General features: G+C 45.4%; 2 protein-coding genes and 1 non-coding gene across 3 annotated transcripts in view; 1 reads left to right on the top strand and 2 right to left on the bottom strand.

The window, feature by feature from the left end:
• The window catches only part of LOC127042895 (zinc finger protein 391-like), a 43,205-nt gene that overhangs the window by 4,429 nt on the left and 12,872 nt on the right, over positions 1–25,904 (bottom strand). The window lies entirely within an intron of this gene.
• On the bottom strand, positions 2,755–2,828 carry TRNAC-GCA (transfer RNA cysteine (anticodon GCA)). The gene has a single exon. It is a non-coding gene; the product is annotated as a tRNA-Cys (tRNA).
• On the top strand, positions 5,369–14,297 carry LOC127057822 (protein mono-ADP-ribosyltransferase TIPARP-like). Its single transcript, XM_050966939.1, has 6 exons — positions 5,369–8,158; positions 8,611–8,632; positions 8,823–8,972; positions 11,426–11,613; positions 11,701–11,970; positions 13,091–14,297. The coding sequence occupies exons 1-6, from the start codon at positions 7,875–7,877 to the stop codon at positions 13,533–13,535; spliced, it is 1,359 nt and encodes a 452-aa protein (XP_050822896.1). The 5' UTR covers positions 5,369–7,874; the 3' UTR covers positions 13,536–14,297.

The raw sequence follows: 25,904 nt of genomic DNA, 5'->3' as shown, positions 1-25,904 counted from the left end.
CTAGGGGGACATGCAACAACCCAGCATTTAGCCCTCTCCGCTGCCTCCCCAATGACCCCTCTCCTGCAGACAGTTAACTGACAGCATGTGGGGCTACAACAAGAACAAATCCCCCAGGGGCTCTCGGGCAACCCACATGCCGCTATTTAGCCCCAGCCTTTGTGACAGCGGTAGGGGACCCTGCCGGGCTGGAGCCGCACAGACCCCTATGCGCTGTCTCGGAGATGGTTTGTGTTTTTTTCTTTCCTTTCTCAGTCATCATCGTCCAGCCTTGCGAGCCCCCTTCTGCCGCAGCCCGGCCTCACGGGCAGTAATTTCTTGCCTCTCAGCTGTTGTTTTCTCCCTCCCCCTCTCCCCTGGAGCTGCATTTCCACCCTCTCCCATTATGGTAGGCTCCCCCATCCCTGACTCACCTCTCCCACTGGCAGCAAAGAGCTGTATTTTATCCCCTTATGCTCTCTGGCAAGGGCCCGGGAGAGATCATTGGAAGCAGGGATTGAGGCACTTTGGCTACTAGATGCTCCCCCAGCCCCAAGGAGCAGACAACAGGCTCCAGGGTAATGGACTGCTGGGAGTAGGAAGTCCCTTATTTCTGAAGTCCGCCAACCTCCCCCGTCCTGTCCCCCTGCCTGTAAATACTTCCTGCTTCTCAATAGGCAACGGGGGAGTGCTGTGCTCTATGGTTGTAACCCTTACATCCCCAGGCGAGGCAAGCATGAGGCTTTCAATAAAGTCAGAGGAGCTGGCAATTCTGAGCTACCCTTTTTATTATTATCATGGGTAATTAATACGATTTTATGAAATCAGAAGAAACCTTGAATCTGTTTCTTCAGCTAAGCAACAGAAAGCCTAGGCACGCATGAGAAAGTATGGTGTATGCAAAATAATCTATTAGAAGATTGTGACTTTTGCATTATTTGTTTTCATGGTGTGAAATAAACAGGTGTTTTCAGTCTATTTTGCCATCTCCCAGGACTCAGTTGCGATGAACCTGCAGCAGGTCATTTGTGAGTCTGCCAAACTCTACCAGTTATTGAGGGAGAGGGAACAGGTGTCCCTCTGACAACTGAGACAGGAGGATGAGGTCTTCCTCAGAGACAAGGTGGTAAATCTGAGCAGCATAAGAGCGGAACTGAACTCTGTGCAGGAATCTGTTTCTGAAGGAGAGGCCAGATTGCAAGAACAAGATCCTACCACATTTTTCAAGGTGAGGATCTCAAACTCACATTGCTATCCACTAGGGTTGCCACCCCTGAAATATGAAAACCCAGCATGTCCAGGATGTTTGTGAGCCCATAAAGTGGGACAGCTGGCAGTGTGTACTGACCACCCTTACAGATTTCCCAGGACAGCTACCTCAGAAAAGGGATGATCCTGGAAAAACCTGGAACACTGGCAGCCCTACTGTCCACATTCCACAGACACATCCACACCTCTCATCTATCTGCACACATGCCAACCACCCATTCACCCTTCAATACATCATATTCACCTACACTATGATTTTTAGTTTGGCAGAAAACAGGTGATTGGGGCTCAGGGAAGGAGGATCCCTGTGCATGTGTCCTACTGCCCCACTACTGGTTGGGACTGAAACTGCCTGACTGTGTGTTTTACACAGATAACAGCTAATAGAGAGCCTCCTTTCACTCAGGTGATAGAAGCTTTTGCTTTCGAAGCAAGAGAATGGGTTTTACCCTTGAAGCCACCAGGAAATTCCAAGTGACCATGGAATGCAGTAGCAAAGTTACAGTTGTGAAGACCTATGTGGCTTTGGATTTGTTCCAATATAACCAGTGCTTAAGTTGTGCCAGGGCTGAGCCCCGGTACCCCTAGGCTTAGTAGTTCATAGCCCTGGCACCTCTGGGCTTGCTGCATCAATTATGAATGCAAAAAAATTATTTGGGTCCCGGCACCTCTTTCGTTACAAATTAAGGACTGAATATAACATATAACAGAGGATAAAAGGGGGAAAACTCCCTTCTCCCCAATTTATGTATATCTTTGTTGTTATTTGTTGTTATTAAAATCTTACTAGTTTTCACTGAACGGTGCCAAAACTGGTAACACCCTTTCTTCCTCCCCTTCCCTCTCTGCCCAACCCCTGACCAGATGCCTATGGGACATCCGATCCATCCTATCCCCAGATCTATCTCCCCTTGTCCAGATGCTTCTGCTGCAGGCAGCTGGGTTTCAGTCATCACTGAACTGAAAAAATTGTATGGGAACCCCTAAACCAACTCCCAGTTTAATCTTGTAAGTAAAGTTCAGTCAGGGCTGGCTTTAGGCCTATTCCACCAATTCCCCTGAATCGGGCCCCGCGCCCAGTGAGAATCCCTTTCCTGGCTAGAGGCATCTTTTTAATTTTTACTCACCTGGAGGCACTTCGGGTCTTCAGTGGTAGGTCCTTCGCTTGCTCTGGGTCTTCGGTGGCATTTCAGCGGTGGGTCCTTCAGTGCTGCCGAAGACCTGGAGCGAGTGAAGGACCCGCCGCTGAAGACTCAGAGCACCACCCAGTGAGTACAAGCCTCATGTGTTTTTTAACATGTGGTTTGTTTTTTTTAAGTCATCCCTGCAGGGGCCCCCTCGAAACTGTTCAAATTGGGCCCCGCACTTCCTAAAGCTGGCCCTGAGTTCAGTTACTAATTCCTGTCTCTTTGAGTATCAGGGTTGGAAGGGACCTAAGGAGCTCATCTAGTCCAACCACCTGCTCAAAGCAGGGCCAATTCCCAGGTAGAATTTTGAAACAATTCCTGATGGAGCACCTAGATTTGAACCAGGGACCGCTTGATCTGCAGTCAAATGCTCTACCACTGAGCTATACTCTCTCTCTTCTCAGGCCTGCTCTACACACAGAAAGTGCAGCAGTGTAACTTGTGTGACTACTGTTAAATTGGTTTAAGAATGCCTTATATTACTCTGTCAGGTGGGACCAGTAGATTATGAAATGTATTGCTTGGATAAAAAGCAGATTTATCTATTAGGCAAAATCAGATTTATTATATTAATTTGTCAAAACCCTGGAAGGTACAGAAAAGCCTTTTCATCCATCCTAGGGAGGGAAGAGAGGATCTGGGGCCTCAACTCTAACCCGGCTGAAGGGTGGGTTTCTGGAAATAATCTAGTCATTTTAATTTATGTTGGATTAAATAAACCCACCTCTGATGAAAGGGACTGAAATTCTGCTACTGTTGAGAGCCATATCGAGTGCCCTGGCTGGTGAATTCTCTGCAGCTTGAGGTCTTCAAACCAATTTTGAGGATTTCAATAACTCAGTCCTGGGTTAGGAGTTGTTATAAAAGTGGATGGGTAGGGTTCTGTGGCCTGCCTTGTGCAGGAGGTCAGACTAGATGATCATATTGGTCTCTTCTGACCTATGAGTCTATGAGTCTATGAATTGGGCCCCACTGTTTTACAAACTCTCTGATCTTGCTCCTCCTACAGCAGCTCCCCCTTTGGATGGCCCTGAACACTTCAAATGCTTGTAGATGTCTTATCTTCTCTTTGTTTAGCCTAGTGAAACATAAAGTCAACATTCAGCCAATAGAGTGAAATAGGACTTAAGGAAACAAGAAAACGACAAGGTACAAACTGGGTGCAAAATTCTTCTTTGTTGTATTGACTTTTCTCCAGAGAGGCAGACTTTAGATGAGGGCTGCTATCCCATAACTGATGAGGCAGAATTAGGATGGACTAGGTGTTCCATGGTAAACCATTCTGAATATCTAGTCACAATAGGGCAATTGTTTAATTCGGATAATCAAGGGAAAGTTCAATGAAATTAATACATGTTGGGGATGGTACTACCTTTTTCTTCTTCAGATAAGTGAGTTTTACAGGTGAGTGAGTCTTGGTTAATCAAGATTTGATGGTGTTTAGTTCTATTCAACTTTCTTTAAAAGAAAGCTAAGGACCAAGTGGGTAACAGGACGATAGAGGAGGGCTATAACCCTTAAACTCTACCCCACTGCATGAATTAACATACTAGGGGACTGAGATCTTTCTTGTGTGCCTTGCCTTTCTTATCTCATATTTGGAGGGAAATGTGGCATGCAACACTCTGATTAATTAGCATTGAAAATGGATTGTTGTTCAGGTGTCCGTGTCTCAGCTCCAGTTATGGTTTGTGGTGGGAGCTGTCACACTGAAGCACCAGTGGAACTTCACTTCATCTTGGTGTAGTAACATTGAGGACTTAAGAAAAGAGAGAAATAATGAGTGTCCACATGTAGTGGCTCTCGTTGATGATACCACATGGAGGATATCAATTGGCCTTCTTCCTGTGTTCTTCTAGGAGAAGTGTCTTGACCAATAAGTGCAAGAGGCTCCCTTCTTGTCACTCTTCTGTCATTCAGTAACAAAGCATGATGTATCCTTGAGGTTTGATCATGTGAAGTCACTTGGACACAGGGCTGTGTCTAATAAAGTTATTTTGAATGACTTACTTCCGCGAAGGGCAAATGAAATTGTAATGTAGGTACTTTCTGCTTCATTAATGGAATACACACCAAAAGCAAATCATCTGGACTGTGGCTGAGGGCAATATGATTAAAATGGGTCAAAAATCGAAAAAAAAATAGTTGGAAACTTTGGGCATAGTTGAAAGTGTGTTCTGTCTTGTGTTTCACAACAGTTTGACGTTTTTCATGTTCTGATTTTTTTTCTCAGAATATTTTTCTAAGCAACATTTTTCAGCTTTGAATTCAGATACTTTCAAAAATGAAAGTTTTGATTTTGATATAATTTCACCATGTATCTGAGCTGACCAATCAAAACTGACATTTCAATAAAAACAAAACAAACTGGGGGAAAAATACTTTGAAGAGCAACCAATAGGTTACATTTTTTATTTAAAGTTTGCTTTGAATTTTTTAAATATAATATTTCAAAAGAATATCTGAAAAAATAACTTTGATATAAATCTTTCGCTCAAAAAATTCTGACTATCTTTAAACATGACTTCTTTTTCTTCCTTTTTGGTTTATAACTTCACTTGGTCAAAAGATTAATTTAATTCTTTGGTGTTGGCTGTCTTTTAAAACAACAACAAAGAACTAGTAGAATGTTCAGAGGAGATTTCACATGCCAATAGCTAATGTATTCATTTTACTGGTTGCCTTGATACAAGATAAACTTCCTCATTGCACTGTTTGCCTAGATATAAAATGAAGGGGTAGATTTTCAAAAGATTATATGACATTTTGATCCTGGCCTACTTCCCATTGACTTCCAGTGGGAATTAGGCACCTAAATATGTTTACATAACCTGCAGAAGTGAGCCTCCCATCCTGGGCTGTCAGACTTGGGTTATGGGGCAATAGCTGTGTAGACAGTGCTTTGACTTTGCAGGTCAGGCTGTGACTCTGAAGCCTAGGGATTGAGTAGGCTGTCGACCCAGCCTGGGAGGCTCACTTCTGTGCATTGTGTAGACATACCCTAAGTGTGCCTTTGAAAATCTGTCTTAAACGCCTTCATTTTGCCATCTGAGTGAATTTGTGGAGAAAGCTGTTCTGTGATCACTTTAAAATAAATTCCTGTTAAAAAAATGCATTCTTATCTGTAATTGCTTTCTAAATAAATAATTTTTATACCAATATAAATATTTTTCTGTCATGATCTGATGCTCTCAGCACCTCTGATACTCAAACCTGGTCAGCTCTGGCCTGCTTATGGTATCTCTCAGGCCTGGAGGAAGGAAGATGGACACCAATGGGAGTGGGCAGCATGGAGACTCCAGCACTGCTGGGGGAGGATGAATGGGCACTCCAGTGATAAGCGGCGAGGGGGGGGGGAATTCTAGCCACCAGGGATAGCGGCTGTTCCTGTGGAAAAACAGGAGGTGAACCCATCTGCTATGTGGTAAAACACTGGGAAATGAGTCCTGTTGGGAGAGCAATGGGAATATGAGTTAGAATGACACCTAGGTGAACAGGCTCCTAGTGGGGTAGTTCATGGGTGCATATGCATTGTTATATTGCTGTCTGCAGGGTTGTAGCTATCTTGGTCCCAGGACATTAGACAGACAAGGTGGGTGAGGTAATATCTTTTATAGGACCAACTTCTGTTGGAGAGAGAGACAAACTTTCAGTAGTACACAGCTCTTCATCAAGTCTGGCTTCTTTAGACCTGAAGAAGCTCTGTATAGGCTCAAAAGCTTGTCTCTTTCAGCAACAGAAGTTGTTCCAAGAAAAGATATTACCTTACCCATCTTGTCTCTCTTGTTATATTGCTGTCATTCCCAAAAGACCCAATCGGGATTAGGGACCTATTATGGGGGGTGCTGTGAAAGCACATAGGAAGACAGTCCCTGCTGCAAAGAGCTTACAACAAAGTTGCGGATGTGTCACTGTGGAAGGACTGAGTGAGCTGGAGGGAAACAGGTTGACTCTTGGATAGGGGCTTTGCTGGTCACTGTATGCAGATTGGGATGGCATGAGACATACGAGTGGTCTACACCTAGCTGTGCAAACTGGATTGACAAGTATCCCTGGCCTGGGGATGAGCCTGGAATGCCAGGGGTGACTGTTCAACTGCCGTGAGGGTTTAATGCCTGGTTTATTCCAGAGGCAGAGAGAGGAGGGGGCTGAGCCCTGGGTTGGTCAGTGTGTAACTCTCCCAAGCCAGCTAGCCCCAGGAGTTAGTGAGGAAGATCAAAGAATCTCAGAGAGGGACTGGAGACCAACAAAACTAACTTCTCCTTCCACCCCCACTGCCCTGGACTGAATTTCCCACTTACCCTCAGAAACGTGGGCTGCGGGTGGGGATAGGGGATGTCAGGCCAGGGTAGAGCTTGGATCCCACTGCAAGAGGTAATGCTCAGGAGAGGATGATCCTTTGAGAAGAGCAGTGTTTGCCTGTAGGGCATGAAGCCTGGGGAAGGGGCTCTGTAACAGGTGTATGGGTATTGAGGACTAGGGTCCATATTCTGGTCCCCACCTGACCACTGTATGCCCTTAAGGCCGTGTATAGGGGCTGTGATAGACCAGGGAGCATTCTCCTAGTGCAGGCTTCGATGTAGGGGCTGTGCTGGAAGTGGGAAGGGTGTGAGGATTCTGGGCTCCAGGATTGTTGGGGTAAATTATAGCAGCTGCTAGGATTCCTCTACTTTATGCTGAGTGCCATTCCATTCCCTATAACTATGCTTTCTGTACAACACCTCTCTGGAGGCACAGCCCAGAATCTAGTCCTAGGGAGCTGCACACAGAGCAGCTTCATGCATCCAGGAGTTGGGTTCCTGTGAAAGGAATCCACTTCCCACTGGAGCAAAGGAGAGAGTGAGAAGACGAAACTAACGACAAAGACACTGCACATAAATCTGAGCAGGAACCTCTAGGTGGCAGGAGAGTCTAGAGAGAGCAAGCACAAGAGAATCAGAGGAGTATCCTACTCCCCTTTACTGCACCAGCTGCTGGTTTTATTCTGCAGGAGATGATGGCTATGTGAGGAAGGGCTCTCCATGAGACTCACACAGTAGGAAAGGTTTGCCATTGGGGAGAAAGTCCTGGGGGTATGGGTTACAGCTGGGTAGGGCAGAAAATGCAAAAGACAAGTGCCCAGTTATTGGGGATCTGCCCCAGATCCTCAAAGGTATTTAAGTGGCCTAAGTCCCATTGATTTCAATGGGTTCTATATACCTTTGAGGATGTGGTCCAATGTGCCTGGATTGAGAAGCATTAAAGAAAGTTGTCCTACACAGGAAGCTCTGCATTCAGGGCAGCTTCCTGCCTCACTAAATTTCCCCATTTTTCTCCCAGGAGTTGGGTTCCTCCAAAGAACCGAACTGCTCTTTACAACTCCACTTTCCTTGAGATCTCAGAGCTTCTTCAGCCAATGGGAAACCAGTTCCTAAGAACATAAAAAACATTGTCTTCTCAATGGATTTACAGAATGAGAGGAGGTCTCCAGAGCACTTAGCCAGTGAAGATGAGGCCCAGTTCCATATCCATCAGGCAGACGGGATCAGAATCTGTGATCACTTTCTCCTAGGAAACTGTCCTGAAGGACCTGGTTGCCCACTCCACCACACTCGCTATCCCTACCACTGGCAGTTAAGGCGGAGTGACAACAAAGCCTGGCAGAGTTTGAGTGACTCAGCTCAGCGGCACCTGGAAAATCTTTACTGCAATGTTAACAAAAGTCATGCTCATTTTTTGGACAAGTAAGTGATGAATAAATTCCAGCCCCAGCATTTCCCAGCAGGAGGTGCTGTAAAGAACAGCACAAGACAACTAGCTGCAGTGAGATCACTTCAACGCAGGTCCTAGCCTTGTACAGTAGGAGACAAGGAAGAGAATGAAGCAGACATTCTAGTTGTTCTAACACAGGTTGAGTCTTCCCTTACTGGAGGAACTCTAGGGAATGGTGAAAGAGCTCTGGCTGTGGAGAGCTCCCAGCTATGCTCCAATGCTAGCCACTCTCAGCTGGTGGTGCTGAACAGACCAGTAGCACTGGCTGTGAGGAGTGCATAGTTTCTCCAGTCCCAGTCTCTCCCAGTGGAGGGCATTATAGGGGATGGTGGAGGAGTACTGCCTTAGGGAGATCACCACTATTGCAGCCTCACTCTCCCAGCTGTATACATGCTTGTAACTGTTTATTTATTTTTCCTCATAGCAATAATTCTTCTGGGAAACTTCATAGAATCATAGACTATTAGGGTTGGAAGGGACCTCAGGAGGTCATCTAGTCCAACCCCCTGCTCCAAGCAGGACCAATCCCCAGATTTTTACCCCAGTTCCCTTAATGGCCCCCTCAGGGATTGAACTCACAACCCTGGGTTTAGTAGGCCAATGCTCAAACCCCTGAGCTATCCCTCCCCCCGACTTGCCCTGACTTCCTTGGAAGTGATAACCTCTGAGACCTATGACAAAGCAAGGCGTCTTTCCAACACCTGTGATTCACAGCAGAACCCCCATTTCCCCACACAGTGGGCAGTGTTTTGGAAAAATGGTGATAAATGGATAAAATACGAGGAGGTGAGGGAAAGAGAATGAGGCCTCACAGTATGATGTACTGGCTAGTGTCTTTCATGCAAGCTGTCTCCTCAAATAATGCTTCACTGCGATAAATGCCATTACATAGGATTGGTGAGGGGGGTAACTGCAGAAAAGCTCATCCAGCCACCAGGAGCTGCAGAAGAGAAAGCTGTTGTGTTGACTCTAGTGAGACTGAAGAGGCCAAGAGTTCATGGCATACACATGGAGAAGTTAGATAAAAGCATAAATACTCTTGCTGGAAGGTTGCAGTCAAACACTACTTTATTTCATAGAATTCAGAATGATAGGATAAAAGAGCCCAAAACAGAGAGACATAAAGCTGTTCTTCTACAGACTGACTGCTGTTAGACACAGATTTCATGCACCCCTACAGAGCCCCATAGCCAGGGGCTGGGCAAACATTGCCTTCTGTTACCCATCTCTCCTTTGGTAGATCAAAGGGCTGCCCAAGCAGATCCTGCCTCTTCAGTGGGGGGTGGGAGGATGGGCAGGAAAGCCAAGACCCAGGCGGCCAGCTGAGCTACTGCACTTCCTTCTCCTTCCCTTTACCCTTCAGCAGCTGTAACAAAAGGTGCTTCTCCCATGTGTCCCACATACACCTGGACTAGCACATAAATGCTGAGAAGGAGGGCTGTTCCCAGCCCCTGCTACCCCCACACCTCCTGCTCATCAATCTCTGGGAGTGCCTGCTTGCCTGCTCCCTCTCTTCTTGCTGAGTATCAGGGGGAGAAGACATTAGAGCTGGTCCTGACCTTATTAATGCAGGATATTCAGGGTGAGGAGTGCTTGATGCTGTCCTGCCCTACCTCCTGCTCTTTCGGAGGAAAGAGCAAGGAGCTGGTACAGGCACTTCCTTCTCCAGAGCTACTGAGGAGCTTCTCACTGTGGCCTCTTCCTGAGGGATTCCTAAGGGGGTTCCTTCTCAGAACCCAAGGACTGGATTTATGTTAGCTAGTGCAGGAGAGCTTCCAGAAGCCCCTAACTCTTCCCTCCTCCAATTATTTTTAAATCATATTTATATTGGGTATTTCTAACCATGGCCTCACTGTTTTCAAAGCAAGAGTCAGGGGTACAACAACCCTCATTGTAGAGAGGGTGACTGGAAGAGCCGACGGCAGATAGGAGAGAGCAGAGGGCTGAGAACTAAGGCTGGTGGGATTCCGGGCATGAGGGGCCATGGCACAAAGTGGTAGCTGTCATCAGTGAGAGAGCAAGAGCACAGCTCATGGATAGGCGTGGAACATGATAGGCGGGAACCAGAGAGATCTGCATAGCTATGAACACTGTTCAGGAGAATACAGCTCTTGAATGTTAAATGTTGCTCTGACAATACGGCTGATGAAAGCATAGGCAGCAGAAATTAGGGTGTTTTGGAGGGTGGGTGGGTTTTTTTTTGCTGCCTAGAGATGAGTTGCTCTTCTGCTCTGGCCAGAGGGAAGCCCAGATAAAAAATAGACAAAGATGTTCTTGAGTAAGGCCATGTCTACTACAGAGCTTACAGCGGCACCTCAGTACCATTGCAACTGTGCTGCTGTAAGATCTCCCGTGTAACTGCTGTATGCCAACAGAAGAGAGCTCTCCCTTCGACATCATTAAACCATCCCCAATGAGTGGGGGGTAGCTATGCTGGTGGGAGAAACTCTTTCACCAACATAGCGCTGTGCACACTATGCCGGTGAAACTTATGTCACTCAGGGGGATGCTATTTTCACACCCCTGAGCAACATAAGTTTTGCCGACATAAGTGGTAGTGCAGACATGGCCAAAGAGATGGTTGGAGAGATAAGTGCTGATTTCTTCAGCAGTTTGCTGAGAAAGGGAAGGTTAGATACAGGGCAGAGATTGGAGCCTGAGGGCCAAGAGACTGTTGTGTAAGTCTTGGTCTATGCCTAAAATGTAGGTTGACCTAGTTACATCACCCAGAATGTGTTAAAAATACACCCCCCTGAGACACTTAGTGAAGCCAGCCAGAGCCCTGGTGTAGACACCAATAGTTGACAGAACAATTCTGCTCTCAAGGGGGTGGATTTAGTACAGTGACCGAAAATGCTTTCTTTGCTGTAACAAGTGTCTGCACTGCAGCGGGGTTGCTGCAGCACCGCAGATGTGCCACTGTAGCACTTGTAGTGCAGATATACCCTAAGAAGGGGATGGATGAAGACAGAATTGAAAGTGTTGGGGAATGTAGCAAAAGCAAAGGAATGATGATAATAGGAGAGAGCCATGACTAAAGGAGAAGCAAGTGGGTGAAGAGAGACTGAGCATCTGTATGCAGACTTACTGCCCTCAAACTCCCAGAAACATAGGGTGGCATTTCTTCAATGAAATGCTAGAGTGCTATTGAGGGAGCACTGTGGAGGCGTACCTGATTTTTCCCTTTATCCAGTTTATCCTAACATCATATCCCCACCTCTTATTCTCTCTGAGCTCAGCCCGTCTTCAGTGATCTCCTCTCTGCCTTTGAGGAGGATAAGGAATTGCACAACTTCGAGCTCCGGGGCAAGAACTATAGCGTGGATTTGAAGAGGTTTGTGCAACATAGCATGGAACGGGGATACGTTCGCCACATCCAGCGCCGGCCTTCCTACCGATCACTCCTCAGTATGATGCCATACCTGCAGTACGTGTCTCTACTGGCAACAATGCTCCTATAGGCATTTCAACAGCAAGTAGGAAAATAAATGTTCCCTTCTTGTTATCTCCTTAGGATGATCTCAAGTAAAGCCAGTATACCCTCTTGTCCTACTCATGACATCCCTGGGGAAGATCCCACGGATGGTTACTATGGTCCATACCCTGCTGCTTGGATTCCACAGCCAACTGTTGATCAGGCTTTCCTGCAAATGGAGGTGACGCCATCAGAAGCTGCATACCGCTCTACTTGTGTTCTCTTCCACCAGTCTCTTCCAGAGGATGAGGTCCTGGTGCTGGCAATTTACAGGATCCGGAACGAAGATCTCTGGCAAAGATATACCAAGTAAAAAGAGAAGTGGATGTAGTTAGAGACAACAGCCTTGGAGTGTGAATTGCAGTGCTTGTGCCCAGGGTTTAGCATCCCACCATCCTCAGAGGTTGGGAATATGAATGTGGAGCTAGAGGGTGTGGCTCCTACACACAGAGGCAGGGACTGTGAATGTCGATGCCATCAAAGGATAGGACTGTGAATCCTAGTGCTAGTGCCACAGAACCCATTGTGTTAGAGTGTCCCAGCTTCCTAGATACTTATGTGGTCCCCCTCACCACAGTATTTGAGCATATCACTATTTTAAAATGTATTTATCCTCACAACATCCCTGTGAGGCAGTCAAGCGCTGTTATTCACATTTTATAAATGAGGAACTGAGACCCTGATCCACAAAGATATTTAGTTTCTTAGCTTCCACTGATTTCAGTGGAAGGTAGGGGCCTAATTACCTTTGTGGATCTTGGCCTAAATGATTTCTCCAACATCATACAGGAAGTACGTGGCAGAGCAAGTCCACAGTCTGAGACTAGCACCCTAAGCACTGGATTATCTTTCTTTCCATGTGAATAGGAATACTGTTATCAGTCTTCTAGGCTTTGGTTCCCGCTACACTCGGAGACTGAGAGCAAAAATCTTACTACTGTTGCTTTGAACTGTGGGTCCCAGTGCATGAAAGCAAACATATTTGTTCTTTAACAGGCACTTTCTTGTGCATTAATTGGTTGCTTCATCTACACCAGAGTGTGCTTCTCTCTGCACTGGGTGAATCCTAGCGCCCTGCTGTAGGTACAAATAGTGCATATTGATTTGATGAGTGAACAGTTGTGCATTACTGGATGGTGCACTCATCTATGAGTGCACATTGTTGCATGTCTCCATCCACGATGGCTTAATTAGTGTGTTAAGGCATGGATTTTATGGGTAGATGTTTATTTGAGTGCTTTGAGTTCTCAGTTGGAGAGACTGAACCCTAGTTCCCTGGGATTCAAGATTGTGCTACTTATCTTTTGCATAAGTAAGAGCTGAGGGATGGGTGGGAGGGATTACTCTTCCTGGCTCCCTGTGGACCTTCAGCATCACCCCATCAGGGCAGAGACTCTAACCTTCTATTTCTTCTTTGCTCCCAATTCAGCCGGAAAAAAATCATGACTTGGGGAAGAACAAAGCTTGAGAAACTACAACTGGAGAAGCACCTCTTCTTTGGAACCTCAGCCAGAAATGTGGAGCCCATTTGCAAGACAAACTTCAGCCAGTTCCTGCCGGAACAGCACAGCCCTATTTTTGGCCAGGGCATTTATTTCTCATTGACAGCAGATTATTCAAACCGATACTCCCGTGCAAAGAAAGGTGGGATGCGCTACATGTTCCTGGCCAAGGTTTTGGTGGGCAAGACTGTGGCTGGGAGAGCACATTACCGCCGGCCCCCAGAACAGGAGCCTGGTGGGCAACTCTATGACTCTTGTGTCAATAGTGTGACCAAGCCCCAGGTGTACGTGGCCTTTGACAACTTCCAGTGCTACCCCTACTTTCTTATCCACTACAAGCTCCTCTCTGACCCTGTGGAGCTGTACAGCTGATGGCACAAGGAGGAGGGGCTTTTCTGCTCTCTCTGAATCATCCACATAATGACTTCTACCATCAGAACATGAAGAGGGTTGGGTTTAGTCCTTCCCTTTCCTTCGAGCTATACTCCTTGTAAAGGACTTTACAAATAGTTCCTGGGCATACAGAGAGTGCTGGCTGCAAGTACGTGTAGGCTGGAATTTTCAAAGGTGCCTAAGGGAATTAGGCACCCAACTCCCATTGAATTAGAATGGGAATTTGGCACCTGAGTCCAATTCAAATTCAAGGGGAGTTGGATACCTAGCTCTTGGGGTGGGATTTTCAGAGGAGCCTTAATCCTTTCAGTATAGGAAAAACATACCCAACTAATTTCCACGCCATTCCTCCACCACCTTTTTGAATTCTCACTGATGATCCCCTCTATTCTTTCCCACAATCCACATTTACCCACCTCTGACTTTACCCTGGTCACCTTCAATTCATTTCACCATCCATCTAAATAAGAATGGCTGTGTAAGATGTCCCTTCTGGATTCCACTAAAAAAAAAAAAAAAACATTTTGTACATTGGACAGAAGGAGGCACTGTTGCATGAAATGAAGCCATTCTTTCTCATCCTGATCTCTGGAGGGTCTTGTGGACCATGGCGTGTTCCTCAAATACATTAAAAATGCCACCCTTACATTTATATGAAATATCAACACCTTCCTCTCTCTAAAAACGCTCCTCCCCATGTGAGTTATCTGTCAGTAATGACTGTTATTCAGTGAAGCCAGCTCTTAGTAATTGCTACATTTTCTTGTATTAAACACTTGTTTAAATTACTACTACTATAGTGGCTTTATTTGTTGGTAAGGTGTTTTCTTGAATTATTAAAACTAGAGAAGTGTTAATAGTTAATTTACAAAATGTGTGTATGTCAAATTAACTTCTGTATCTGATGGGGGGAGTCCACAGATTTGGGCTTGTCAGGGTTTCTAGTGGGTCAGGACTTGCTCCTGGCAAAAGTGTCTCACACCATCTCCCCCTTGCTACTAGAAAACCTCCATGGTTCTCTTGCACTGCCCCCTCATACCTGATCCATAAAACATCTAGAAAGCAGCTGGTTTCAAGCACCTCTTCCAGCAGTTTTTGGTGCTAAGCACCTACACTATTTTAGCAAGAAGCTGGGGGAGGTAGGAACTGTCCATTTTTCCACCTGTTTGCCACCTCATTGAAATAGCCTCCCTCTAGAGTTTATTCATTCAATCACGGCCAGATTCTGATACCCTTTACTCATGATATGAACCTTATTCTATCACTTCAGTGGGATTAATGGGGATTAAGGCAAGTAATGATCATTGTGATCACCTTGTCTGATCTCCTGCATAATACAGGCCATAGGAATTCCCTGAACTAATTCCTTCTTCAGCTCCAATAGCTGTGATTGAACTAAAGCGTGTATCTTAGAAAAAACACATAATCTTGATTTTAAAATTGTCAGTGATGGAGAATCTACCACAACTCTTGGTTACTTGTTCCAATGGATAATTACCCTTAGCATTAAAAAATTGCACCTTATTTCCAGTTTGAATTTATCTAGCTTCAACTTCCAGCCTTTGGCTCTTGCCATACAATTGTCTGAGGAACTGAAGAGCCTTCTTTTATCAAATGTCTGTTCCCCATGTAGGTACTCACAGACTGTGATCAAATCACCCCTCACCTTTTTGTTTGTTTGTTTTGATAAATTAAATAGATTGAACTCGGGCTAGATTCACAAAGAAATCTAGGCTCAGCATTGCCACACCGAACTGTTAGGCTCCTAGAAAATCATTGCAATTCATAAAGCCTGATTTACGTGCCTTGGCTCCCTATACAATGAATGGGGAGAGAAAGTCACCTCAGAATGGGATTCACAAAAGCCAGCATGCTAAGTAGTTCCTTGCCTAAAATAGCTGGTGGGAGCTGCCAAGGTGAGGGGTGTGTGCTCAGCCCCACCCTTCTCTCTGAGAGTTGTACCTTAATCCTGACTGTAGAGAGTGCCTCCCTCTGCTTGGGATTCTCAGCTGCAAACCTTCTCTTGGGCCTTGGGTACACCGGCGCTTTACAGCGCTGCAACTTTTTCACTCGGGGTGTGAAAAAACACCCCCCTGAGCGCAGCAAGTTACAGCGCTGTAAAGCGCCAGTGTAAACAGTGTCCCAGCGCAGCTCCCAGCGCTGTAAACTAATCCCCACGGGGAGGTGGAGTAACTGCAGCGCTGGGAGAGCTCTCTCTTAGTGCTGGCGCTGCGACCACACTCGCACTTCGAAGCGCTGAGAGAGAGTGCAGCTATACATTTGGTGTTAAGCACCTACACTGGTTTAGTGAGAAGCTGGGTGAGGAGAAGTATCTCTCATAACTTTTATCCCAGTGGTTAGAGTACTCACCTGGATGTGGGAGAGACCTGGTTCAAGATCCTCCTCCTGAGGGGGAGAAGGGATTTGCTATCTGAGAGGTATGAGATATTCCTATGTGAGGCTTCTTCAATGTCTCCTGCTGAAGCTGTTCCACTTTGGAGTAAAAATGAATGAATCAGTGGGCCAAAGAGATTGATTCTGTAGCCTACTGGTTAGCACATTCACTTGGGAAGTGGCAGATCCATGCTCCAGTCCTTCTGGTCCACTGACTTAAAAAAATATTTAGTCAAATACTATTGTGTGTGCTTCACAGAGAATTTCTCTTACATGCAGCTCATCTCTGGTTGCAGTGTAGAAGCCACAGTGCAGGTGGATGGAGTGTATGCATGAGGTGGTTGGGTGGCTCCAAAAGCAGGCGTACTGGGATGGTTTTAGTATAGATAATATTTCCTAGTTGCTGTTTTAGAAAAGTTTTCTAAATAAAACAAATCTGTTTAAAATGAGAAATTGACTCCAGGACAGTTTTTCTGCATTGTCTTTAGGAATGTAAAGGTGTACTAATCAAGGACACTCCCCAGCCGTGAAGCAGGAGGAGGAGGAGCTGTGAAGCAAAGCACAGTTGTTGCACTGTGGGTGCCAGGAATACATCACATGCAAGTGTGTACTATACATGGAAAGAAGCCAGCATCATGCACTAGTAGAGGGCAGCCCCACGTACAACATAACATGAATATTCATCATGATAGTTTTGTGTAACAGTAAACTTTGGAGGGGGGAGGAGGGGAGGGTTAAACAAAAACAAAGGTAACAATTTTGAGATTTTTGACTTTTCATCCCAATTTGTGACACACACAAATGTCAGAATTTCTTGGGGAATGGAAATTCCATTTGAAGACCAGCTCTAGTTTCTAGCCCTTATGGTTGCAAAGAAAAGTTGGTAAATGTGACCCAGGTGCCCTGTAAAGGCTCAGAAACCAGACAAATAAAAAAACCCACAAGTATTTATTTTAAGATTTCATTATTTTTAAGCCAGACTCATCACTTCTGGGGCACAAGTAATGATTTTTGAACACTCAGGGTTGCCAAGACTGGGAACGGGTAAATGTGATGCCAAGGAATTAACATCCCAATTCAGTACAGCAGAAACTTTAGGTAGAGCTAGTTCCCTCTCATTAATATATTTTCCCTACCTGCTGATACAGTAGCTGCTGGTTGGTGTCACAAGGACTCAGGTAGATCACTTTCTAAGTAGCCATAGTTCTGTGGATGAAACACCCTGGTTCAGTGACTCCAGGGGAAAAGTCTCTCATTCTTTCTATTTTGCTAGGTCTGGCACAGGTTTTTGCAACAGGCAGGAGACTTGTGACTGAGGAGCCACAGGAAACTTGCTTACCAGTACAGACTGTATGAAAAAGAACCAGCCTCACCTCAGACTGTATTTCTCCCTTGTTTTTGAGCACATGTTTCAAGTGGCCTCCTGCCTCCATTTCTCACAGCACTATCACACATCCATCACTATCTCTAACTACAGAGCAACTAAGATCTCCTTATGTCTCCCTTTCCCACCAGAAGGCCTCAGTGTAGTTGGCATTGTGTGCACCAGTATCCCCCCAGCACAGATATATTTATAATAAAGAGATTATTCAAATTAGGGCAGGGGTTCTCAAACTTTATTGCAACACCCCCCTTCTGACAACAAAAATTACTATATGACCCCAGAAGGGGGGACCAAACCCTGAGCCTGCCCAAGCCCCACCATCCCAGGTGGTGGGGCCAAAGCCTAAGCTCCACCACCCTAGGCAGGGGGCCCAAAGTCAAATTCCAGTGGCTTCAGCCCCAGGCCTGTAACCTGAGACCCGCTGCCCAGGGCTGAAGCCCTCAGGCTTCAGCTTTGGGCAGTAGGGCTCAGGGCTTCGGCCCCAGGAAGTCTAAGCCAGCCCAGAGTCACAACTCACTTTGGGGTCCCAACCCACAATTTTAGAACAGCTGAATTAGGGCAATGCCTATAAACCCCAAACAAGGATCAGGGCTCTACTAGGCTATATGCTGTACAGAAAAATACCAAACACAAGAGCCCCTGTGCTAGAGAGCTTACAGAATGAGAGTCAGAGAGACCACAGAAGGTGGACAAAACAGACAAATGCTGGTGAAGAAAGCAGGAGGATGAGATAACAGAATGAAAAGGTTACCAGAGAAACTGAAGTCTCTGCAAGTGTCTAAGGCAGCTCACCCTCTCTCCCCTGCAGACATCTTGGTAAAGCTTCCCTACTCCTCTCATTCTCCAGAAGGAGGCAGCAACACAGAAGGCAGCACTACTTTCTGCTGCTATCACATGAACACTGACAGCTCTTTGCATATATGTCTGTAGGAAGAAACCACATACCCGAGCAAACACTTCTCCCCAGAGCCCTTGCCCTAGTCATTCTTTAGCCCTGGAGCAGTGGGAGGAGCTATTTCCACCCTGACCCTGTCAGCCAATCACTGCCCTCAGCACCTTCTCCAATGAAAGGCTCACAGGGGGGGCACAGGGGAAGAGGAGGGAGGGAGGGAAAGCTGGAGCATGAGCTACAGTCTAAGCCCCAGCCCTTTTGGGCCTCATCAAGTAAGCCTGGCCTGAATGCAGGGGACTCTGATTGGATGGGGAAACTCAGGAACTGGGGTGCGTGTGTGGAGGGGTAATTACATTCTGGAGGAAACTGAAGGAAGGGAGAGGAGCTAGCAGTGCAGTGGGGAGAACTTGAGGAAGTGGGAGGGGGCACTAAGGTCAGAGGGTAGATTAATATAGTATTGGGTGTGGGATTCCTTGTTGCCAACACCAAGAACTTATTGGCACTAGGAAAGGGGTTGAGATTGAGCCATGGAGTATTAACTAACCCTGACCTTTTCTCTAAGACAGTGGTTCTCAAACTGTGTGTTAGGACCCCAAAGTGGGTCACAGCCCCATTTTAATGGGGTCATCAAGGCTGGCCTAGTCTTGCTGGGGCTAAAGCTGAACCCTGAGCCCTACCATCTGGGGCTGAAACTGAAGCCCAAGGGCTTCTACCCTGGGAATCAGGGTCAGGTTACAGGTGCCCTGCCTGGGACTGAAGCCCTTGGGCTTCAGCTTTGGTCCACCTCTCCCGGGGTGGTGGGGCTTGGGCTCTTGTGCCCCCCTGGAGCGGGGCTTGGCTCAGGTGGGATCAGGCTTCAGTCCCTCCTCCTGGGGATTGTGTAGTAAGTTTTGTTGTCAGAAGGTGGTCACAGTGCAATGAAGTTTGAGAACCTCTGCCTTAAGATAAACTCTCTTCTCCTGTTCTTACCTGTAAGATTACCAAACTGAGGCTCTTTCCACCAAATTCAGGGCTCCCTAGCTAATTGCTAATTGCTCACCAGTGTGGGACTGACAAATTCTCCCCTATTGTCTTAACATAACCTGTTCTCGCTGCTGGGGTGCATTGCATCTGTTTTCTTTCCCAGTAAATAAGGTTTCAAACTCCAGATCCCCTCTCTTCTTCTAGATAGAGCTGGAGGAAGAGCCTATGGCCTCTGGGCTGCAGGGCTCCAGAAAATGTAAGATCCAAGGAGACTCTTGCACAGGTGAGGAGTAGTTTATAACAGTTAAGTCACCCACAATAACTGAACTTAAAAAGCTGGGATATCAGCAAAGGTATTGTGAGCTCTAAAGTCTGTCTTCTCTCATCTGTTTGCAGTCTGCCATGCCAGAGCCTGTGTTAAGCACTGAGCTGGAGTCATGTGCTCTCTGTGATGCTGAGTGCTCCTTTTTGCCCTGGGCTTCTTCCGCTTTTTAAAAACAGGAAAGCAAAATCCACCTGAAATGAGTGACAACAAAAGCCAGAATTTCTCTCTTTTGGCTTTATCTTCCTCACACCAGAAGTTGGGGGATCTGAGCAGGTGAATTTGGACTCTCACATCTAAAGTATCTCTTACCCCTTAAAGGCATTTTGCAGGGCTGTAAAGGTTACCTAGGTCCTGCTGCACTGTCAGGGTTGTGAAGGCAGTTGATCACTGCAGAGACACACAGTCTCTGCAAATCACTGCAGCTGTTTTTGGGGGAAGCCTCCCTACTCTTACAATAATGAGTGAAATTGCTCCTTCCTTCCAATGGAGGGGAAAATACCAAAAGGACATTGTGGTGTTTTTAGCTCCCTACATGTGTAACTCCAACCTCAGGAATGAGCTAGCTCTTCACTAATGCATTGAATGGCAGTAACTGAATCAGTTTGCCTGTTAGTCTTGCCCAGGAAAGCTTTCTCTTAAACATACATGTTTGTAAATCAGAAGCTCAGGTTCCTGGTGTGAGGGAGAGGAAACCTCAGTTTTAAAGCAGGCAGACTGCAGGGAGGTGCTCTCATTCTCTATTAAATGGGCAGAGGTGATGGGCATGTGGGCTGAGAGAAAGATGGGAGGGGTCACTTGTTTGAGCCCATTCCTTTCTCTTCCTGTTTTGCAACAGGATTTATGTGAGCATAGTGTTTGGCTTAATCTGCCTTGTTCTGAGGGGAGGAAATTCTCGAGCGGGGAGAGTTTCTCATCTGTTCATCTTTGTCTTCCCTCACTCTTTCTCCCACTCCTCCATCACCTATTTCCTTCTGTCCTCTCATCCCCTCTTTTCACTTCCTCCTTCCCTTCGGGAAAGGGTTTGGTGGGAATTTGATTTTTGGATTTAAGGCCTCATGAACAGTCACTAATTAGAGAGAGAGGCTTTGCAAGTTTCAGTCCAAGGCTTTATTCCTCCCCAGGGCAGGGAATGAACCATGTCAGAACTCCCATTTTTATTCCAGCAAGTGATAGCACTGTGAGTGAAAACGAGGAGGAGAAACCTAATCAGGAAGATCTTGAGCAGGATGAGTTATCGCGACCAGCTGAAGCCCAGAGTCCTGGCTGGGGGAAAGCCAGGCCAGAAAGGCAGCAGAGAAAGAGATGCACTAAATCTGCTCATCAAGCAAGAGGATCTAAGAAACTAAAAGTCACTCTTAATCAAGAAAAGCCCCCCAGAGAAGAGAGTCCCTACATATGTACAGAATGTGGAAAAAGCTTCAAGGGGAGCTCGACCTTCCTGAACCATCTGAAAATCCACACAGGAGAAAAGCCCTTTGAATGTCCTAAGTGTGGGAAAAGCTTCAGCAGGAAGGCAAACCTTGTGGTACATGAGAGAATCCATACAGGAGAGAGACCCTATAAATGTAAAGAATGTGAGAAAAGCTTTGGCCGGAGCTCAAATCTAATCGCCCACCGTAAAACCCACATGAAAAAGAAATCCTATGCCTGTGCTGCATGTAGCAAAAGCTTCACTTGCAGCTCAGCCCTTGTCCAGCATCAGAAAAGCCACACAGAAGAGAAACCTTACAAATGTACTGAATGCAGGAAGAGCTTCCGCCTGAGCTCAAACTTCCTTAAACATCAGAAAGTCCATGTGAGAGAGACATCCAGTGAATGTGCAACAGGTAACTTGATTGCTTATGTTAAATAAATGGAGGACACAGTCTGTATTGGCTTTATTCCCAATGCACAGGAAGACTAGTCCATAGTCCTCTGGCCTCCATCAGATTCTAAACACTTGGCCTGGCCTACCACACTTTGGGTTTTGTGTATATCTATGAAATGTCCAACACAGACCCACCTAAGTAAATGCATCCATAATGTCAATACTGACACTTTTGTATGATGCTCCAGGAATTGCATTACAGACTTCACTATTGATTTCACATGAAAGATTCTCAGACACTATAATGATGCATGGCAGTATAAAGCCCTAAGATAGCTAGCTATGAAACACTGATAACTCGCATGCACCTAATGACTTATTAAAGGTAAGTCTCTCTTTTTTGCCATCCTCTTTAATCCTATAAACCAGCATAACAAGAGACCTTACATATTGACTCTTTATTAAGAAGAAAAAATCTCTTCTGACATGCTGGAAGAATGAAAGAGCCATTTTCCTCTCTCTCCTTTAAAAAGGATCCATCACTCACTAGGCAATAAAGCAGATAGACTTAAACCTGTCTATGTTATTACTAAAGAAACTGACTGGCTATTTAATAGAAGTATCTTCTAATGTACATGGTACAGAACTGTACTCAGTTCTTCTGGGAGCACTTGAGTGTAATATATTAAAGTTAAGGGGTTAGTTAAGAGTCTCATGTACACATTTCATAATCTTGTATATTCTTATTAAATTGGCCTAGAAAATATGGGGTAGGAAACTGGATTTGTTCCTTTCTCCTTGTGTGTGTATCATACAAGAAAAAATATGTGTGTGTGTGTGTGTGTGTGTATGTGTATATATATATATATATATATATATATATATATATATAAATAAAATGACTTAGGTTGGCTTTTTTTTTTTTTTTTATTAGAAATTCAAGGGTTGTCTACCATGGAAGTCTCTATGGATGACTGGGGAACAAGTAGTTTTATGACCTCAGTGAAGTGAAACCTGATTGAGGCCCTGATTCAGCAGAGCAGTTAATCACAGCTGAATTGAGAGGGGAAGTGATTCTTATTCCAGTTGTCACCTCTAACAAAAACACTTGAGAGAGAAGCTCTGTCTAAGCATTTAACTTCTCTTAAACTAAGCATGTGAAACTCCTAATCCATAGATAATGGAATTACCTAGCCAGCTCTCCCAACATAAACAGTGCAGACTAAAAACTTCATATTCCTGAAATTTGTAATGATGAAAAAAATTAAAGCTTTTTATACAAAATAAGCCCACCTCTCCAAAAAGGCACAACCTCACTTCCCCTTTACATCTTGTCATTAAGAAGAAATAGTACCCCCCTCATTAGATAACAAAGGAACACAGCATCCGCTTAATACTGATCTTACTTAAGAAGAAATTAATCCCACTTATTATGGAGTAGTAATACCTATTCCATAGTTGTATAAAAGACACTCAGTTGCAACAAGGGGGCCCATGTTATAGGACACCAAAAGAAGTCACATTGCTCTCAGAATTCATAGATTCCATCTGGTACTGAGTTAAATTTTTGCCTGTCAGATTTGAAGTGAATCAGCTTTGAGTTAACCAGCCTTTTGTAGAGCGCAGTAGGGAAAGCGCTGCAAATGCACTGGTGTGGCCGCATTAACAGCTCTTGCAATGGCCACAGAGAGCAGTGCATTGTGGCAGCTATCCCAGCATGCAAGTAGCTGCAATGTACTTTTCAAATGAGGGGAGTGGAAAGGAGTGTGTTGTGTGTATGTGGGGGAGAGAGAGTGGGTTTTGGAGGTGTCATAAACAGATAAGTAAGAGTTAATAGAACAAAACTGCTTCATATCTCTTTTGCCTGGAAAGGGTTAACAAGATCAGTGAGCTTGGCTGTCACCTGACCCAAGGACCAATCAGGGGACAGGATACTTTCAGATCTTGAGAGGGGGAAGTTTTTGTGCTGTGCTGTTAGTTTTGGTGGTTGTTCACTCTGGGGGCTCAGAGGGACTGGATGTGCAACCAGGTTTCTCTCCAAACTCCCTGATACAGGTTCTTATAGATTCAGAATAGTGAGTACTAGATAGATAAAGCGAGTTAGGCTTTTGTTTGTTTCCTTATTTGCAAATGTGCATTTCCTTGGAAGGAGTTCAAATTGGTATTTCGCTGAAAAGATTTTAATTTGTACTTGAATACTTAGGCTGGGAGAGTATTCCCAGTGTCTATAGCTGAAAGACCCTGTACCTATTCCATTTTTTTAAAATTTACAAAGATAATTTTTACTGTTTTTTCTTTTTTTAATTAAAAGCTTTTCTTGTTTAAGAACCTAATTTTTTTTTTATTCTGGTGAGACCCCAGGGGACTGGGTCTGGATTCACCAGGGAATTGATGGGGAGAAAGGAGGGAAGGGGGAGAGAGAGGCTAAATTCTCTGTGTTAGGATTACTGTCTCTCTCAGGGAGAATCTGGGAGGGGAAGAGAGAAGGAGGGAAGGAAGGTGCATTTGCCTCTCTGTTTCAGGATTCAAGGAGTTTGAATCACAGTGATCTTCCAGGGTAGCCCAGGGAGGGGAAGGCTGGGAGAGGCAACGGTGGGGGAAAGGGTTTACTTTCCTTGTGTTAAGATCCAGAGGGACTGGGTCTTGGGGGTCCCCGGGCAAGGTTTTGGGGGGACCAGAGTGTACCAGGCACTGGAATTCCTGGTTGGTGGCAGCGCTACGGGTACTAAGCTGGTAATTGAGCTTAGAGGAATTCATGCTGGTACCCCATCTTTTGGACACTAAGGTTCAGAGTGGGGGTTTATACCGGCATGTCATGGTATAAACCCCCACTCTGAACCTTAGTGTCCAAAAGATGGGGTACCAGCATGAATTCCTCTAAGCTCAATTACCAGCTTAGTACCCGTAGCGCTGCCACCAACCAGGAATTCCAGTGCCTGGTACACTCTGGTCCCCCCAAAACCTTGCCCGGGGACCCCCAAGACCCAGACCCTCTGGATCTTAACACAAGGAAAGTAAACCCTTTCCCCCACCGTTGCCTCTCCCAGCCTTCCCCTCCCTGGGCTACCCTGGAAGATCACTGTGATTCAAACTCCTTGAATCCTGAAACAGAGAGGCAAATGCACCTTCCTTCCCTCCTTCTCTCTTCCCCTCCCAGATTCTCCCTGAGAGAGACAGTAATCCTAACACAGAGAATTTAGCCCCTCTCTCCCCCTTCCCTCCTTTCTCCCCATCAATTCCCTGGTGAATCCAGACCCAGTCCCCTGGGGTCTCACCAGAATAAAAAAAAAATTAGGTTCTTAAACAAGAAAAGCTTTTAATTAAAAAAAGAAAAAACAGTAAAAATTATCTTTGTAAATTTTAAAAAAATGGAATAGGTACAGGGTCTTTCAGCTATAGACACTGGGAATACTCTCCCAGCCTAAGTATTCAAGTACAAATTAAAATCTTTTCAGCGAAATACCAATTTGAACTCCTTCCAAGGAAATGCACATTTGCAAATAAGGAAACAAACAAAAGCCTAACTCCGCTTTATCTATCTAGTACTCACTATTCTGAATCTATAAGAACCTGTATCAGGGAGTTTGGAGAGAAACCTGGTTGCACATCCGGTCTCTCTGAGCCCCCAGAGTGAACAACCAAAACTAACAGCACAGCACAAAAACTTCTCCCTCTCAAGATTTGAAAGTATCCTGTCCTCTGATTGGTCTTTCGGTCAGGTGACAGCCAAGCTCACTGATCTTGTTAACCCTTTCCAGGCAAAAGAGATATGAAGCAGTTTTGTTCTATTAACTCTTACTTATCTGTTTATGACAGGGGGGCTGACAGTATGTCAGCATGCTGTCGTGTAAGTTCAGACAGCAACAGACCCTCTCTCCCCTCCCCCCCCAACCTCTCTGGAGGCTGATCAAAGTGCAGTAATGCAACACCTCATTCACACTGATGCCCAGGCATTTCAGCCAATACGTACCAACTGTTAATCTTCTCACTGAGGTGGAGTACCAGGAGTGCTCTAGCCCTGGAGTCAGAGTGCTCTACGTGTCTTGCCAGTGTGGACAGGTAGTAAGCTAAGGCACCCGGGGCTGCTTTAATGCACTTTAACTTGCAAGTGTAGCCAAGCCCTTAGCAGGAATGTAATTGTAGATGGTTAGCTCTGATGAGCTTTAACATAGGTTATCAAATGATACTGGGGACGTGTGTGTGTGTGTGTGTGTGTGTGTGTGTGTGTGTGTGTGTTTAAAAAGGGCCTGACATTCAGCTGGCTTGCACTATGGGTAGTCACCTTCACTTTTGTCAAATGAGTGAAATATGCTTCCCTCCAGTTTGCAGCCAGGCACTGGAGAACTAGTGGCAAGAGCTTGTCCTTGTGGATACAGATGATCCTGTATTTACAGTTCTGCCTAATGATGCTTACCACATAATTCATGCTAAATATAAATGTGTGATTTACTATTCTATATTCTTTTTACACTTAAAATGTTAACATTATTTTCATTCCTCTTCTATAGTATGTCATGAGGAACAACAAAGTGGTGGCACAGAGCAAGTAGCTATGGACCAGTCGAGACTTATACTTGAAGAGT

Source organism: Gopherus flavomarginatus, chromosome 1, assembly GCF_025201925.1.
Source record: "Gopherus flavomarginatus isolate rGopFla2 chromosome 1, rGopFla2.mat.asm, whole genome shotgun sequence".
NCBI classification, from domain to species: domain Eukaryota; kingdom Metazoa; phylum Chordata; order Testudines; family Testudinidae; genus Gopherus; species Gopherus flavomarginatus.
Note: the sequence above shows the minus strand (reverse complement) of the source record. Positions and strands in the feature narration are given on the sequence as shown.

What these genes read in the sequence shown, in the direction of transcription:
- LOC127057822 (XM_050966939.1), top strand. Translation starts at nt 7,875, where the DNA reads ATGGATTTACAGAATGAGAGGAGGTCTCCAGAGCACTTAGCCAGTGAA. An exon ending in AATGGATAAAATACGAGGAG is followed by an intron (nt 8,973 to 11,425) that starts GTGAGGGAAAGA and finishes CTCTGAGCTCAG; the next exon opens with CCCGTCTTCAGTGATCTCCT. An exon ending in AGTATGATGCCATACCTGCA is followed by an intron (nt 11,614 to 11,700) that starts GTACGTGTCTCT and finishes TTATCTCCTTAG; the next exon opens with GATGATCTCAAGTAAAGCCA.